General features: G+C 51.0%; 1 protein-coding gene across 2 annotated transcripts in view; it reads left to right on the top strand.

Moving 5' to 3' along the window:
* Shb (SH2 domain containing adaptor protein B) overlaps nt 1-18,481 on the top strand; it is a 114,812-nt gene that overhangs the window by 47,160 nt on the left and 49,171 nt on the right. For both annotated transcript variants that reach the window (XM_055605353.1, XM_055605352.1), the window contains exon 2: nt 227-347. In XM_055605353.1, the coding sequence (XP_055461328.1) occupies nt 227-347 (121 nt within the window). The remainder of the gene's footprint in view (nt 1-226; nt 348-18,481) is intronic.

Genomic DNA, 18,481 nt, shown 5'->3' with positions numbered 1-18,481 from the left:
AGCACATTCCCCACGACTCCCAGTTCTTCATCTCTGCACTTTGGATGCACCAGACCTCTACCCAGCCGCTCCTCTAGTTCCCCCAGGGTGGGCTCACATTTCTGGATCCCCTCCTCTCCTTGCTGAGCTAGCCCAGGAGCAGTTTCTGTTGGCTGGAGCAATGCCTGGCTGTGAACAGTGATGAAACAAAGCCAAAGATGGCCTCACACTCTCTTCCTCTCTGCAGGTGACCATAGCTGATGACTACTCAGATCCCTTTGATGCCAAGAATGACCTCAAGAGCAAATCGGGAAAGGGGGAGAGTGCTGGCTACATGGAGCCCTATGAAGCCCAAAGGATCATGACAGGTGCGTGGAGTGCTGGCACAGACTCCTAGTTTGTTTCCTAACACTCTGAGTGCCCGAGATTGGGCAGTTCATAACAGATGTGTAACTTAAAAGAGGCGTGCTTCTGTGATTCTACCAGTAGGCACATTAAAGATCAGGTGGACATGCTGTCCAGGGCCTCATGCTACATCATCTTGTGGCTGAAAACAGAGCAAACAAACCTGAACAGAAGAGCCCAAAGGAAGACCTTGGCTGCTCTCACAGTGACTAAGCCAGCCCTACAGAGCAAGAACCCACTCACTTCTCCTAGATGGCATTTATGACGACTCCATCTTTACTACTCAAACAACTCTCATTAAATCCCACCTCCCAACACTGCTGCATGGAGCCGCTAGTGAACACTAAGCCAGTTCTTCAGGACAGAACACATTAAACCATAACAGAGGGCTTACTGCTCAACACGAAGGGAAGAGCAGGGTCTGCTGGACATCTCGCTATCTTCACTGTAGAAGTGTGCATGTTCACAGTGATAGTTGAGGGTCAGTGAGCTATTTTACACCCATAAAACAAATGTACTCATTGTGTATGTGTGCACGCGTGTGTATGTGGGGAGGATAGAGGACAGATTGGCAGGAATTGATTCTTCGGCCATGTGAGTCCCAAGGATTGAACTCAGGTCATTAGGCTTGGCAGCAAGTGCCTTTACCTGCGGAGTCACTTGGCTTGCCCCATCCTTCCTCAGATTTTATTGGTTTGTGTTTCACCAACATCAGGAAAAAAAGCTTTTCCCTGAGAACACAGTTACAGTTACCAGAGACCCCAGAATTACAAGAGGAAAAGGGGAGTTGGTTGGCCTAGAAACCCCTGAATGTAGAGAGGTAGTCACAAAACCTTCCTTGGAGCTAAGGACCAGGGCAGAAGCAGAAGCAGACCAGTTCACTCTTGACTGGCAGAAGAGGAGGGTACCTTGTTGAAACAGAAAGTGGTTCTGTGGCTGCTAGAGCGATGGGCTTCTTTGCAAAGTGCCTGGTGTTTGCTGCCCTGACCTCTTCCTCACTTGGAGACCACGATTGTCTTTATCCACACTGTTTATCTTTATTTTTTTAGAATATAGGCAGTTAAAAAGAGGAAATTTCTGGCGGCGGTGGTGGTGCATGCCTTTAATCTCAGCACTCAGGGAGGCAGGCTCAGACAGCTCTCTGGGAGTTCGAAGTCAGCCTGGTCTACAAAGCGAGTCCAGGATAGCCAAGGCTATACAGAGAAACCCTGTATAGAAAAAAACAAAAACAAAAAATGGGGGTGTGTGTGTGTTCTGCTTGTGAGGGTCTTGCCAAGGCTTCTGTGACAGTGGATTCTTCGTGTGTACCGTTACCATGGCGACTGATGGTGTGGTTGTGGCCCAGGGTGTGCTGTCGGGGTGATTCAGATCAATGGACAGACCCAAAACTCCTTGGTGCTGGAGGCCGCCATGGAACAGGGTGGCCCAGGAAGTTTAACTGTTTAGACTGTGTCTCTAGCCCAGACTTGTCTTGAACTGTGTAGCTAAGGATGACCTTGAACTTCTCATCCTGACTCTAACTTTATGAGCCACTATGCTCAGTTTATGTGGCGCTGGGAATCCGCTCTTGGGCCAGAGGCAAGCTCTCGCCCTAGCCACATTCCCAGCCCATCAAATTAAGCTCTGAGAGTTACCCACTTTGTGTCCCTTTTGGATGTACTATTTCTGTTTCTGTGCTGTGTGTACGTGACGCAGGCCCTGGGCAGGGGTCAAGCACATCTGGAGTGGACACGTGCCACCCAAGCAACCTCTGGGATTCAATTTGTCCTGTGTAGCAAGAACCTTAAATGAGGCAGTTGACAGTGTTCAAGGCTGCTTTGAGCTGCTCACTAGTGCTAACTGAGGCAGCACATTGTATGCTGGTGTCTCCTGTGTCCGTGACAGTAACAATGACAGTGGAAGTTGCCAGATGCTCTAGTCCTCGTTTGCTGTAGTTGACGTGGGATGGAGGAATGGGGAGCATGTCTGTTTTTACCAGTGGAGGAGAAGGTCCAGGCAACCCAGCTACATGGTTGTGAGGCAGCTTTCTGGGTCAGAATCATCCAGCACTTTCTCCCCGGGCTGAGTGCTATGGCTTAGTTTTCAGTTTCTAGGCAGCATTGCCAGTTCAGGCTTCACTGATGGTGGTGCTTGCTCCTCTGCAGCCCTGGCTCCAGGTAGCTGATCATGGAGAGCTTGTGTGAGCAGACAGCTGGCCCAGCCCTGTGGAGAAGTGAGCCTTTGTGTGTTCCTCTGACTGCCTCAGCCCAGTGTCTCCACAGGTGCAGCTGTAGCTGTGTCACCTGCAAGAACCGTGGTCTGGACCAAGATAGATGCTCAGCTTCATGGCCTCTGTGCTCAAGTGCCTTCTGTCTGAGCCTTCTTTACCACACTACTCAAATCGCTTCCGGGACTCCTTAAACACTACAGACAATCAGAAGATGCAGCTCAGTAAGGGAGCATTTGCCTAGCCCAGGGACGCCCTAGCCTGCCTCACTCCCCACGCTCCATACAACAGAAGAACTCAGCTGGAGAGCCAGAGACCAGTTCAACAGTTTTCTTGGTGAACTGGGAAATTGAGGCTAAGAAAGCAAAAACAACTTAATCCTTTTGAGATTTATTTTTCACCTGCTGATTAAATATGAAGCTATTTCATGAATCACTAATCTGCTCATGCTCAGTGTTACCAAAGCAGAGAATACTGTGAGCCATGTGGAGGGTTGTTAGATATCGCACATGTGATTGGCTCCAGTGACCTCTGAGGTCCATGTTAGCCCTGAAGCCTTAGGATGCTGTGGTTCATTGTGACTGCCTTATGCACACACACACACAAAGTGTTTTAAAATAATAGTTCTAAAAGGCTGGGACTGTAGCTCCATGTAAACCGGGGATGGAGGACTACTTGAGCAAAGCACTCATAGGAGCCTTTTGTCCCTGCACTCTCTGAGACTTCACCCATTCAGCCTTGCTGAGGCCTGTGAGGTACAAGCACTCTCCATTTGCAGAGAACACTCTGAGTCTGTGGTAGTGACCAAAGCAGAAGCTCCAGGATCCCGGATCCTGCCCCCTTCCCCACCTCCCCAGTCCTTGCATGGTTGCTAACAGCACATAACTCAACACCATTCATAGCTCTTCCCAGAGGGTCTGAGGAAGTAGACTGGGCCCCCTCCCAGTGTTTCTTGTTAGTGCTTATGCAGCAGAAGTACCTTGGGGCTCAGGGATGCTGCAGAAATCACACCGTGATTTCACCAGATATCACAATGAAAGAGATTTATTGTAGGGGGCAGTGACAGGCCACCTTGGAGCAGGGACAAGAGAAAGACAGAGAGCAAGAAAGAAAATGAGGGAGCAGGCCTTGATGTTGGGAGCTTTTTGAAGGGTACATGGGTTGCATTTGGTGGAGGCTGGTGGAGCACCCAGATCTAACATCTCTAACCTCTGCCTTCAGCACCCTTTACAGAAAGTGCTCAGTGTCTGCTCATAAGATGACTCACTTCAGTATTAATTGAAAGCGTTTTCACATACTTTTTAATGTGTAAGCAATTATACATTAAAAACCCTTAGCCTGTTGTTATTAATAAATCAGCTTTATGGCATAATAAGAGAGATTAAGAGAGGTCCTCCACACAGCCCTGCTGCCCTGTCTCTTCTTCCATATGCAGTAGCTGTGCTGTCCAGAGGCTAGGAGGGACGTCTGTGGTGTTGCCTCCTCCTGTGTAGCCTCCTCTGGTGGCGGTGTGCTTTGCAGAAATAGCAGATGTATCAAAAATGGTGTTTTTAGTGAGAAAAGGGGGAAACATCGGGGCTTCTAATTTTGGCTCCATCCTTGACTGGCTGTGTGGCCCTGGGCAGGTTGCTTCTCTGATCCGTAAAGCTGGATTCTGCTTCTTATGACCAGCTGTCAGAAGGAGCCAAATAAGGTAACAGATCTGGCTTGCCTATAAATTTTTAGGGTACTGTTTCTGGAGTCATCTCTAGGCACTGCCCTTGAGAGTCCCGAATCTCCAGACCTTTCCTGTGCAACACCCCCAAGTCTCTGACAGGCGGCAGACAGGTAGAACACCCCTGGCCCTGCTGTTTATCCTGTTTATCTGGTCTAGACTCAGTAAATGTTTCTGAGAGGAGAGCCTTGGGCCTTTCCTGAGAGTCACAGTCATCTGCTGTTTTGGGCAGCTGGTCTGGTTTCTGGAGAGCTCGGGGCCTTCATGTCCTTGCCCACGCTTCACAGGGCTGTGGACTCCACTCCTAGCATGTCCTCATTTGCTACTCATTCTCACCCGTCCTGACCTTATACAGTTCTGCTTCCCAGAATGTCCCTGGACTTGCTCATGCCCCTCTGTCCCCAGCTCCCCAGGTGGGTTTATGCTTTAGCTTGCCCTGGTGGTCACAGTGTTCCCTCGAGTGTAACAGGATGAAGAACATTCTTTCTGCCTGGGACCCAGATGGGCATGCACCCGCCAAGGTCACACTACAGCGACACACAGAAACAGACTCAGAACAGAACAAGTCTGAGAACAGCACTCCTGGGCCTTGTTTTGAAATGTTTGAAGCCTGGCCTGGCTTCCTCCCATGTGGTAGGCAGGAGGGCTCTGTCGGGGATGGCACAGAGTTCTCTGTTGGTCTGTCATTTACTGGAATAACCTACCTACCGGACAGGAAGGAGATAATCAAGTGTAAATAGATTCTGTATTAGTCAGCGATGACTTCCCTGTTCTTGAGAAAGAGTGGAGCTCACACACCCAGCCTGGTACGACTCATCTGCCCAGCTGCAGGGTGGGTAGAGCGGTGGGAAGCTGGGTTTCCATGGTGATAGGACCCTCCAGAACTGTTTCTTCTGCTCTCTCCCACACCGCCCTTTCCCATGGAACCCCCAACTCTGAGTACATCCAGATTTTTTCAGGAAAGATCAGCGAGACCAGAACATAGCCAGAGGTGTACACTTGTAACCCCAAACATCTGAGGTCAAGACAGAAGACTCACAAGTGTGAGCCCGGTCTCAGTGATATAGCAAGACCCTGTCTTCCTGGGGGCAGTGTGTCTGCCTGCAAGCACGTGATCATCTTTATTGTAAAACAAGCAAAAAGTGACAGTGGAGAGATAATCTGGTCTTGAGAGGACAGGGCGGCCCCGCAGAGAGTGGTGCTGGAGGGAAGCTGCATCTCAGCAAGGACCCCTGCATCTTGTCTGATACTTCACCCCTCTTTCTCTGCTCCATCGTCTCAACACCTAGCGTTATTGCCCTTTCTCTTTTACTTACCTCTTATCGTGTTCTGGGGGAGCGATCTGTGTTCCCCGTTACGCTTGATGTGAAGTGGGTGCTTGGTACATACTGGTTGAATGAGTGAGTGTCCTAGGGGACCTAGCCTACAGAGCGCTGGGTGCCCCTCGGAGCTGAGTGACCCATCCTCTGAGGAGTGCCAAGTCTGCCGAGTCTGAGTTTCAGGCCTTGCCACACACAAGGCTGTGGGTAGCTTCAGCTTCTTGATGGGAGGTGAGAAGAGCCCCTTGGTGTTCCCTGGCCAGCTCTGTCTCTTGGCAGACTGTATCAGGCCCAATTACACCTCTTCTCCCTCAGTTTGCCTCCCTGAGCTGAAAGCTCCTCGGAGGAAGGGCCTGGGGCTGGTCTGAACCCATCTTCATTTCTCATCTGGATTCAGTAGATAGTCACTTATTAAAATGGATGACTGAAGGTTGGAATGTAAGTCTGAATGGAGACTACATGGAAGAACAGGAAACAAACAAATCATTGTGGATAGCTCCTCCCGTTTGGTAAGGACTTGCTTGTCTTTAACCACAGGGCTTCGGTGAAGGCACACCTTATCAGTTTAGTCGTTAAGGGTTCTAAATACTGCTGGGTGCTGGCACTGTTCAGAGTACTAGGGCTTGGAGGCAGCTCAGGACGAGGGCAGGAGCCACTGTCACCTGGCCATGGTTCCTGAGGCCGGCAACTTGGGGTTTTTCTTAATCAAGAGCAGAGTGGAGACCCGTCCTGTTCTCAGGAACTCAGGTCCATTGCAGCCGAGTTCCTGCTACCCTGGGCACACCCTGCAGGGGAGAGACGTGTTTCGGAAGTTGTTTAGGATAATGTGTCTGCTTGGGTACGGGACTGGTTAGAGCAGCAAGGAACAGTAGCTGGCGGACTGGTTCTGTGGCTCTGTGGCAGGACAGTCAGTTATCTAGGTCAGAGAATTGAGGCATGACCCTGGCAGTGGCCGTGCAGGTACTGCTGGACAGTGGCTTGGGAGAGCTTGCCGGCCACTGCAGCTCAGTGCAGAAGGGACAGGGAAAGCCAGGTGACTGTCAGTGGGTCCTCTGTGAGTGGGAGGATGCTAGTTTCACTTTCCTGGCAGGAGTCATAGAGTTCAGATGTAGACACCTTTGGGGCTAGAGAGACCAGTTTATGTTGGTATATTGGAGAAGGAGGTAGGTGTCAAAGTACCACAGAAGCCTGGGCCAGCAGGGAGGATGGGGCTCGTGGTTTGGGGAGAGAAGGTTTTCCACAGGGCTCACCAAGAACACCACTGCCAGTTTCTGCCCCACTAAAGCTTGAAGGGTTGGATCAATGGTTGCCCTAAACCCTATCATTTGACTAAGTAATTATTGCCCCCCCCCCGCCCCAGTAGGGCTCAAGTGGCCTTTCTGGAAACTTGGAGGTGACAGGTCTGTATTTAAAGGGTGCTTTTTAATAGACTTGGCCAGGAACCTCCCTAGGGCTCTGGGAGGAAGCTGGGAGGATTTTTTCCATTGTATGGACGAGAAAGCCAGGTCACAGGGACAGTAGTTTTCTCCAGGCGGCTCTGAGGGAGGGCTCTCTTGGCTGGTGATGGACACAGGGGGCAGCAAGTTTGGCTGTTTGCATACACTGGCGCTGCACCTGCCTCTGGCTCTGGCTCTCTCCCTCGGGTCTGTCTCACTGTAGCATACCGCCTCTGGGTCTTCCTGAAGCAGGCACCCTGAGTATGAACACATAAAATGATGTGGGGGGCTCCCTGACAGCTTGTCACCCCTCAGGGGTTTGGATGTTGAGAAGGAGCCTCACCACACCCTGCTTTGGGGTATTTTTGTTTGTTTATGTGAAATATGTGTATGTGACACCTGAAGGTGGGCGTGTTCCTGCCACACGTATGGAGGTCAGAGGACAACTCTGGAGTCAGTTCTAGACTTCCACCTTTACGTGGGTTCTGAGGATTGAGCTCACGTTGACTGCCTTGAATAGCAAGAGCTTTATCTGCTGAGTCACCTCACCACTCCCCCACCCCCACTGCAGGTTTTAATGGCACTTAAATATCACCCACCCTGCCCCCTTTCCATCTTCATGTGCTCATGAATATAGGTGAATGCATGCAAAGGCCCACGGTTGATGCTGGGAACTGTCCTCAAATCACAACTCCCCATTAGTCAGAGAAGCAGTATCTCAGTCAAACCCAGTTTGCCGCTACCAGGGCTAGTCTCAATATGGCCCTGTTTCCTAGCCAGATTGCTCTGTGGACTACTACCCCCCTACCCCCCATCCCTCACCCCTCACCCCCCGTTCTGAGGCTAAAATTACAGGCTGGCCACCGTGCCCACTCAGCATTCATGTGGGTTCTGGGGACCTGAAGTTCAGCCCTCACTCTTGACACTTTAACCTTGAGCTGTTTCCCCAGCCCCTCACCCCATTTCTTTGCCATACTGAAGGTAAGATCTGAGGTGGTCAGAGCTGGTTTAGGTGGAATGTCATGGGATGATAAGAAAGTAGACGATCCCGGAAGGAGGCCACATGGTCTCCAGCCACCTCATTCCTCTGCGAGTGTCCACTCTGCTTCTCTGAGGCTGCCTTGTAGCTCTGGAGGGCTCGCCATCCTACCAGGCTTTAGGTGTGTGTGTGGGGACTAGCACATATCCTCATGTCCCCTTTCCCCTACTTATGTGTCCCCTTCATGAAGCCACCCTCCCTAGTGTTCCAGCCCTTGGCAAATCCTGCCCTTCCCCCTTAACCATGGGCATGGGTCCTCATCTTTCTCATGTGGACAATCTTATGCTACCTGGCCTTCCCAAGTACCCCCTGTTTGTGGCCCGGCACAAGAAGGGTCTGGGGGAGAATTTACTGCCTCAGCAGATACACAGATACTTTCCTTGCTGTGCTCTTGTCTGGGACCTTCACTCTAGACTTGAATTTGGGGGTTGGGATTCATGGCTTGCTTAGTTTAGGCTCACTGTCCCTTGAAGCCCTCCACCTGCCAAACTGCAGCTTTCCCTAGCTTCCCACAGTCTTTCAAGTCCTCTGACAGCTGCTGCTCTAGTACCTGCTCTGGTGTGCTCACTGACTTCACCTCACAGCTTCCCTCCTCTGTCCCTAAGGCCTAGTTCCTCTTTTATTTGTTGAGAGCCTGGAGCAGAGGCTGTGTGGCTGTGGGAGTTCCAGAGAATCCACCGTGAATTTTGTTCCAGGGGTTGTACAGAAGCAAGACAAGGAGGCCACAGTGACCTGAGGGGAGCTTGTGTTCCTGGGGGTAGTAGTGATGGGGCTGGGTAGCTGTGAGGTCAGCCTGAGTGGACCCTTGGGGCCAGTCCTTTCCTGTCTCCGTTAAATGAATGAATGAATGAGGACAGGAGCCACAGGCTTCTTCCAAGAGTCTGCTGAAATGCTTGAGGTGTGTCCTGGGAACCTAGAGCTGCTGTTGGGACAGATGGAGTGGGACAGTATGAGAATACAGTAAGATAGAGAAAGGGCTGCCTGCCTGCTCTGGTTTTGTGGAGCATCCTCCTGTTCTGAGAGCTGCGGCACTAGGCTGCAAGGTGTGGCCTACTTGGGCCCTGGTTGAAGGGGAGCAGTCCAGTGTGGCTGGCCTGTAGTTGTATTCAGTATGCACATAGACCTCTGCCTCATTTGAATGGGTCTGCAGGGCCTGGTGTGATCCACTCTGCTTGTGGTGGATGACAGTGGACTCTTTCCTCTGATGACAGGTAGGAAATACTGGGCTCAGAGGCAAGTGATATGCTGGCAAGGGTTGGAAAGGTCACCAGAGGGTCTGTCCTGCAAAGCAACCCCAGAAGCCCTTGTTCATGGTTTGCTATAGGATCTCAGTCCTGTGCAGTGTCTGTCTACCCAGGACAATTGCCTAAGCCTCGGGTCCTGTGTTGAGGGGTTGCTTGTCACCACTCCTGTCCTTCAGAACTCAAGGCTGAGGGGAGACAGATACTTTCCTATTCTTTCTTTGTCTCCTCCCACCTCTCGTCTGCGAGGCCACAGAAGTAAGTACAGGCAGGCGAAGCTCTGCAGTAAGTAGGCTGGGCCCAGTGTGCAGGCCCAGGAATGTGTAGCTTGTACTGGAGTTAGCTGGAACCCACAGAGCGCCCACCTTCCCACTATCAGGGCTGCCTGTGGACCTGTCGGGCAGGACTGCAGAGGACCCAGTTCGGGAGCATGCAGCCTAGCCCACCTGGATGAATCAGTAGGTGAGAGCATCCAGCAACAGCAGCCATAGCACAGAGCAGCCAGGCTTCCCAGTCCCCAGAGCCCGCACGCTGGCACACTCAGGGAGAGGAGAGTCATAGTCGTGTCTGGAAAGAGCCCTGGCTTTGACACTAGACTCAGGGCTGGAGTTACCGTCTTTAATTACTCTGCGTTGCTGTGCCAGGGAGGCAGGCTTGGCAATCACCTCTCCTGACAGGGTGGCTCCGGCTCCAGTGTAAGCAACGACAGGAACACATGCTCACTTGAGGTTTTGCTGTTGTGAAAGGGCCATTCAGAGCTGCCTTCCCCAGGGCTTCTGCCTTCCTCGCTAGGAGAAAGGGTGAGCCACATAGAACCAAGCAAGAGCTTTATTGCTGTTGCTGCTGCATGCTGGCTCAGTCTAAGAAGCTGAGAGAAAAGAACAAGCTTTTTCCTGATACTAAGCAGCAGGGCGGGGGTCAGAAAGCCCCTCCGTGTTTCCACGCTGAACACATACCTGCTCCTTTGACTTTCATAACAGTGCATATACAGAGGACAATGTCTCCAGGGCTCGGAGAAACGAAAGGATTTCCTGGAAGTGGAAGTCTCACAGGCAAACAAGACTGGAGTCCAGCTCCAGGCAAAGCAGTCCAGGCTGGATTGGGTGAGTGGCTTTCTGAGCTCTGACCTTCTTGTGGCAAATAAAGCCCCTGAGCCCCAGGCTGCTGGGGGCTGGTTGCCACATACTTTTTAGATCTGGGGAGCACAAAGACTTTATAGGCTTAACTCTGCACACTGCAAAGAGGAACTCTGTGCTAGCTGCTTAGGTTCTCTGACAGTCACTCCAGGTCATACTGAGGGGCAAGCCACCTTAAGGCCCTTTTCCTCAAAGACCCCTATTGGTGCATGGCTCTGGTTCTGAGACCAGGATTCTATGGTTAGAGGGTCTCCTGAAACATCTCAGGCTTTGCTGTGCTCTGTCAGCAAGCTTCAGAGTTCTCCCTGTTGTCCTCCTGTTTTTCTCTCTGCTGCGGGGTGTGTGTGTGTGTGTGTGTGTCTATTTTCGTGCCTCCTTGCCATCCTCATGTATGTCTGAGGACCTAGTTGGGCTGAGAGAATAATGGAAGCCACCTACCATAGTGTGGTGGTGCCAGCCACATATGGGCCTTGCAGAGTTGTAGTTCTGACACAGAGAACCTTGCCAGCCTGGAAAGAGGACAGGAGGCTCAACCCTCCCCCTTCTCCTGGTCTGACTTGCACATTGCATTGCTTATCTTGGGGTCTCAGTTTTCCCTGCCTTTCCAGTCAAAGCTCTGACCCTAAGGGGACTGCAGTATTAGGAGGCCCAGAATAGTGGTGGTAGCGATAGATGCACTGCACTAGACGCATGCAGATCCTACCAAGCTCAGAAACACCCATCTCTCAAACACAGATACCTTCCGGGGCTGGCTGCTGGTCTCCAGGGTGCCCAGCTGCTATCAGACCTCCACGTAACATGTGATGCGTGCTGTCAGCAGCTTCCCCTCAACACCTCAGAAACCAGTTTGTGAACAGAAGACACGCTTGCTTCCCTAGGGGATAAATTGTGTTTTCTCTGTGAGACGGAGTTTCATACTTAGCCCTGGTTAGCCTGGAACTCAGAGATCCTTCATGCACCACTGCTCCTGGCTTCTTAATTGTTCTTAATTGTACTTAATTGCACACAGGCGTGGAGCACAAGAAGAGGTGAAGGGTGAAGCCATTGGGGTTTGGCTGCCCTTCACTGCCTCCCACCCCTTGTGGGGAGAGGGAAGGAGGGCGTGAGGGCTGAGTGGCCCGACTCAAGTTGCTAGTTTGGACTTCCAGGTTCTTCTCACTATCCTGAGGAGTTTCCCAGGTCTGTGATCTCATGGATCTTGTCACTCACTGGCTGGAAGCCTTTGCTTTGTGCCACGGATCCACAGACTTCCAGGTCTCCCTCCAGCCATGCCCTCCCATCCTCAGGGCTTCTCCAGCAGCACGGCAGAGGGCCTATGGAGCATGGTGACTATGGCTTTTTCTCTCAGCCATCCAAGCCTTGCCTGCTTTTGAAGTCTGTTGTATTGCTACAAACAGTAACTAGTTGAACTGTGTGATCTCTTTTTCTGTCCTGGGGAAAAAAAAAAAAAAAAAAAAATGAGCATCCCAAAACTGGAGACTATCCAAGCAGTTTGAAAACAGGCCATACTAAGACCATTTGTCTGGCTCTGAGGGGTGTCCTGAGGCTCTGGGGTGTATGTGTTTTGGGGGAGTTTACAGAAGTGGAGTCGGCTGTGGTGAGGAACCCTTGGCCAGCAGCATGAGGGTCTTTTGACTATTAGGGCCCTGGCTCCTACCATCTCCCACAGAGCTGCCCTGCTACTGGTCATTATTGCTCCTTTTGCCTTGGAATTGTAATAGTAAAAGCTCCAATCAGCAGGAATGCTCTAATCTCCACTGTGCTCACCTTTATGGGGCAGATGAGCCAGGCAACTGCTTTATAGGTCATGTAGCTCCACCATAGCAGCAAAGTCACCGGGGCCCCTACCTGCTTTATTGTCCCCATTGGCGCTGTGATTCTGGCTCCTCTCTGTCTCCATTCTGTTCCAAGGCCTTTTCCCCTAGCTAGGATTTTTGTGTGCAATTCAGATCCCAACTTGTATTGTCCGTGTCCCCCCCCCGCCCCTGCTTTTGTCCAGCTCTTGGATGCTACTGTCTACTTGAACACCTGCTGTTTGATAGCCCGGCTGCCTATCCTGGAATAGAGGGGTGGATTGCAGGAGGCCTGAGGATGGTGGTGCTGGACTGTCGGGGTTGAGAGCCACAGGGGTGGGGTGGCAGCTCTTCAGCCTGGGTACTGTTCATTCTGCAGCAATACTGTACTTTGTGCTGGGCACAAGGGACTGGTATAAATGAGACACGTGCCCCTGTGTAGGGAGGAGGGGGTCAAGCATGGCTCTAAGTTTGGTTTTTCTGGTCATGGAGCCCTGCAAGGATGATGTGTGGTCACCAAAATTCCAGGAAAGAGGGAACATGAAAGGCTTTTGAATGGTCAGAATTTGAATCAAACCCCAGAAGATAAACAGGTAAAAGGGAAGCGGTTTTCTGGGGTCTCCATGGACCAGCATGGTGACCATCAGGACTCATCTTGTCTTCATAGGCACTGAACTGGTTTCAAAGCTGGGTCTTGAGCATCATGCAGATACGGGAGAAGAAAACTGATAGGTTTGTAGGAGTGACAGCAGTCTAGCCGTAGCCAGAGGTGGACTGCGCCACCCCAAGGAGCCAGTGTGGCTATCGCATCACAGGTTTCTGAGGACATATGGCTGCCAGCATGTCCAGTGAGTAGGACTTTCCAATTCCCCTTTACAGAAGTTTGGGCATTACCCTGAGGTAGTCTGAAATTGCTGAACCTTCATCTTTCTGCCCTACTCCCACAACTCATTCGACTAATCTCTCTCTGGATTGCATTCTTAAGCTCACTGGAATCCTGCTGATAGCAGATGGGCTCTGGGCCACATGGCACGATCATCACATAGAGCCTCCACTCCCAAAGAGCCGAGGTCCACGTGGAGAACTCGTCCAGGACTGCAAGCTGCAGCCCCGCCCTAGTCAGTCACGTGGCAGCTTTCAAAGCCGGCACTGGAAACGTCTTAGAACCTTGGATGATTAAGTGGCACTAAATGGAACAGTTCTCTCAGTGCTAGTTCTGGAACCAAAGGGCCAGTTGGCCTTCCCCAAGAGGGTCAGGGGTGGCACTTGGAGGTGAAGTCTAAATTGGCTTTGGAAGCCTTGGAGTGTTGAAAAGAGGAGAGTCATTGTCGGTGGGTGGGAGCAGGGTGCTGACCTTGACTTAGAGCAAGAAAGCCCATCAGTGGCCGCCCTGAAGTTGTCACTTTTAATCTGTGCAGTGTCAAGGGCTGGGGAGCCAGCCAGTGTCCTGGAGATAAGGGATTCAGATGCAAGTATTTACTGACTTAACATTTATTTTCAGCCAACTGCCATGTTATATAAGTACTGCCTTTGAAGTTACACAGGCCCATGCAGTCTGCTCATGGATTCTGCATGATTTGGGGTTTGGAATCTGGGACCCTCCATGTATGAATTAGAAAAACTTCAAGACCACTATCCATAGAAACTGATTCTTATGAGCAGACTTAAACATGAGTCCAGCTGAGCCTATAAAATTCAGAAAGCTTTACTTGGGGACCCACAGTTTCATTGGGTGGCCGCCCTGCCTTGTCCCGGTCTTTTCTCCCTAGCTAGCATTGGGCACACAACATGGCAGCTTGGACACTTTTCAAAACAGCCATTTCGGGTTGTCTGACTTACAGACATCTCCAGGCAGTGGGGGTGGGAGGATAGGTTCTGTTTTAAGCAGTAGGACCTTCCTGCTGAGCCTGTAAGAGGAATTAGTTGCAAATTAAAGCCCTAGGAACCAGAATGATTTGACCTATTGTGTGGAACAGCTGGATGGGAACCAACTGGAATTTTGAAAGACATCTGCCTGAGATGTAGGTTTGGGTCTTAGAGCAATTGATCCATTCCTTCTGGAGGATAGAGAGGAGTGCACTCAGGGAACCTGGTAGTAGTGACCTCCTCTGTGAGGTGGGGAGGGATGGTGGGGCACTGGCCAGTGCGGTCAGCCTGTGATGTGGGCCCCTTGCATGGGTTTGTGAGGTTTCTAGATCCCTTCCCCCTCCACTTCTTGGCTCCCTGGCTTCTCTTGTGATGCCTTCTTTTGTTAACGTATTTGACGTTATCATTGATAAAAGCAAAGTAGACAGGGGCCTCCCCAGTGGAGGAGGGATGCTGGAAGGCTCCTCAGCAAGCTCTCTGAGGCTCTGCCTGTCCCTGAAGCTTGCTTGGCACATGCCATGACCACTGCCTTTATGCGGGCTGGCAGGTGCCCAGCCAGCTCTCTGTCAGGGCTGGAGGTAAGATTTGGAAAAGCAGAGGTAGATAGCTGAGCTGTTGGGTCTGGTGGCAGCAAGTACCCATGATAAAAGGCATTCTGCACCCAGGAATTTAAAGACTCCTGGTGACAGAGGGGTGTGTGTTGGGGAGGGGGTCTCACCTCTGTCTCTGCAGCAGGGAGGTGAGCCAGAGCCTTAGGTCATGTGGCTTCTGGGCAGTGCCTCCTTGTCAGGGGGATGTGAGTGAAATCTGAAGTGAGTCTGTGAGTGTCTGTGAGGTGGCAGCTGTACCATGACAGCTGCCGCCCTCCCCTCGGGCTCTGGCCAGCCCTTGCCTCCCCCAGTGCTGCGAGGAAGCTTGTCTGGCAGCAGCACTCAGCTGTCAAAGTACATAAGTGGTTGTAGTTTCCAGCTCAGGGAAACATGCCAAACGCCAGCAGATGATGTACTTAGCGAAGCACCCAGGAAGAGGCTTGGCTCCAGACAGCAGGTTTGAGGTGCCGCGCCAAGGTGCTTATTTCCTGTGGGCTTGGTGGCTGCTTTGGTGCAGGACTGTCAAACTTCTTAATCCATAGAACGAGTGTGTCTTGTTAGGCTCAAACGGAATTGCCTTTCTGGAGGGAGGTGTTATGGAAAATACTGAATTGTGTGTTTGAAGCTGACTTTGTCCAGTATAGAATGGCATGCCTTCTCCTGTGGACTTGAACCAACCCGACTGCCTGTGAGTCATGTGTACCAGATGTCAGCTAGGAATGAGGTTGTGGGACCCTGCCCGTGTGTGTGTATCCCTCCCTAACGTGTAACATCTGCACGGGGTTTTATGGTTTACAAGCCTCTTTTATATCCTTTGTCTGGTTTTACTTTATAACAGCTCCGCGAAGTCGATATTAATTTTCTCCCCACTCCACAACTGAGCCGACAGGACTCCGCTGGGACCGGCCAGTCATGAGTCATGAGCTGGTGTATGGCAGAGCCAAGGGTTGAACCCAGCTCCAGAGTGTGCCCACGGATGTGTAGAGCTGCCTCCATAGTCCATGACCGAAATCAGAGAGAGAGAGAGAGAGAGAGAGAGAGAGTACTTAGTTGTTTGATTTGTATTTCATTCTGTTGTGAACAGGGTTGAAGGCTGAATGAGAGGTAGGATGGAGTGGTGCTTGCCTAGCATGCTCAAGGCCTTCCTTGGCTTAGATCCCAGAGCAGAACATACCCAGTGAGGACGCAGCAACGGAAGATAGTGATGCCTATATGCCTCTTGTGCCTTATTTTTTAGTTGCTAAGGCCTGTCATGTACCTGGAAGCCCAGAAAGGTTGAAGATTTTGCAGGGTCACCAGCTAGAAGGGGGCTGGCCAACAGGTCAATCCACGTGTCCGGTCCCTTCTGCCTGCTTGTGTTGTGGCGTTGGTACAGTCAATAGACATGTAGACACGAGAGTTTCAAAAAGGACCACTCAGTAAATGAGTGCTCCAGGAGCTTAGCAGGTCCCTAAGTTTGGTCACTTTGAAGATACCTGCCTGAGGGCAGGGTGCTGTCTAGAGGCCTCCTGACCTCCAGCCCGCACTCCCACAGTGTTCCCTCAGCCCATCCTCCACCCAGTAGTTCTCAGCCTCAGACAGACCTTCGTGTGGTGAGGTTCTGTAAGTCCTGGCGTGCCCTGACAGTTGACCCCACTTCGCTGTCACCGGGAAGCTGGAGGAGAAGCTGAGGTTGCAGAGTGAAGGAGCCAGTAACTGCTGCCCCAACCTCACAGCCGGAACGCCTCCTTTCTCAGTGTTGAGCCCACATCCAGCCACACAGTTATTTTTAGGTGGGAACTTCCTATTCTGTGTCCATCCCGCTCTGCCCCCTCCCCAAGCTGAGCATATGTTTTCTGTCTGGCAGTGGTGCCGGAGCTGCCTTATTTTTAGCATAGCTTGTTTTTCCCCCTGACTTTCCTTTTCTTCTAATTTAGAACGTGTGCGCGTACATACACACACACACACACATACACACACACACTCTCTCTCAAATACTCAAATAGGCATTCTTCTCCACCCTACCCTTCGTTCTTCACTAGGTCCCAGGACTTCATCCGTGAGGCAAGTGCTAAGCTTCGTCTAACTCCAGAAGGGAAGAGGCAGTGGCTTCAGCATGTCTTGAGGATCAGCTTGCACTGCATACCGCTGTCTGTTTATGAGTCTCTTCACCTGTCACCCACCCCTTCCTGCCTCTAGTTCTGGTCTGAGACACTCTACATGAACTGAGTACAAGTGCATACAGTGGCTGCTGGAGAACCTAGAGTTAGCCTGTGTGTGCATAGATGATGCTCCTAGGCCCTAAACCTATCTGGTGTTCACGACATTTGATTCTGGCCAGAGGCAGTCCACAGATGACACTTGCCGTCAGACCACAGTTGATGAGTTAATCACATTTCGTCATTTCATTTGTGTGAACTGTGGGGCAGGGTGTGGTAGCACATGCTGCCATCCCAGCACTGGGGAGGCCGAGGCAGAAAAAGTTGTAGTTTCTGTGGCTGTAATAAAATACCCTGATAAAAGCAGTTAGGTAGGAAGGTTTTATTTTAGCTTATAATTCCAGATTATAAGACAAAATTATAATTTATGAAATTATGACAGTTAATCGCATTATATTCCTGACCAAGAGCTGAGAGAACTGAGCACACATGCTTACCTGCTTGCTCTCTTGCTCTTGCTCAGCAGTTTCTACACTCTGACAGTGCAGGACACCCTGCCCAGGGACTGACGCCACGAACAGTGGGCTAGCTCTTCCCACGTCCGTTAACTGACACAGTCCCTACATACAAACCCAGTGTAGACAATCCCTCACTGAAACTCTCTTCCAGGTGTTATCCCAGGTGACAGTTAAAATGAGCCACCGTACAGGCCACCATGGACTATACGAGGAGGCTCTGTCTCAGACAAAGAAACAAAAAAAGTGCAAGGGCCAGGGAGATGGCTCAGCCTACCTGAGGTAGACTCCTGCACTCATGTAACAAGCAGATACGATGATGTTTGTCTGTTACAGTGGTGAAGTGGGGAAGGTAGAGAGAGGTGAGTACCTGGAATGCATTGTTCAGGCAGCCAGGCCAGATCACGAGCTCCAGGTGCAGGGAGAGACCCCATCTCCGAAAATACCTCAAAGGTAAAGAGCACTGGCTGCTCTTCCAGGGGACCCACGTTTGATTCCCAGCACCCAGTGGCAGCTCCCAACTGCCTGTAACAGCTGCAGTTCCAGGAGATCCAATGCTGTTTTCCGGCAGCTATACTCATGGTGCACAGATAATGTATTTATGCAATATATTGTGCACAGAAAATAACTCAAATGTAAATAAAGACAAAACCGGTCACTTCAAGCTTCCTATCTCAGGCTTTGGACATGTAAACAGATGAAGTGGAAACTGTACAGAAATAATCACCAGGACAGAAGCTGTTGGTCCAAAGCCTGTCCCAGCAGAACATGGTAGATGAGGAGGGATTCCACGGCACTCTGATGAAAGCAGATGTGGGAAATTCCTGCTGCCACATGCAAGCTTGGGCATCTTTGCTTATCTTGGCCTCAGTTTCTCCATCTGCCTCAGGGCTCAGGTACAACAAACAGTACCTGTCTCAGTATAGACAGGAGCAGGTGTTGGCAGGACCAGTAATGAAGACTGCTTCATCAAGAAGCTGAAGCAGGAGGATTGTGTCTAAGCCGGTTGGGCAGTTAGGCCTAGTAAGATCTAGGCCTACAGATTTGTAATGGAAGTTTTGGCTTCTTTGTAAACTCAGTCATGTTATGTAAAAATGCTTTTGT

The sequence above is a fragment of the Psammomys obesus genome, unplaced genomic scaffold (assembly GCF_907164565.1).
Source record: "Psammomys obesus unplaced genomic scaffold, mPsaObe1.curated_primary_1811, whole genome shotgun sequence".
Classification (NCBI taxonomy): domain Eukaryota; kingdom Metazoa; phylum Chordata; class Mammalia; order Rodentia; family Muridae; genus Psammomys; species Psammomys obesus.
Note: the sequence above shows the minus strand (reverse complement) of the source record. Positions and strands in the feature narration are given on the sequence as shown.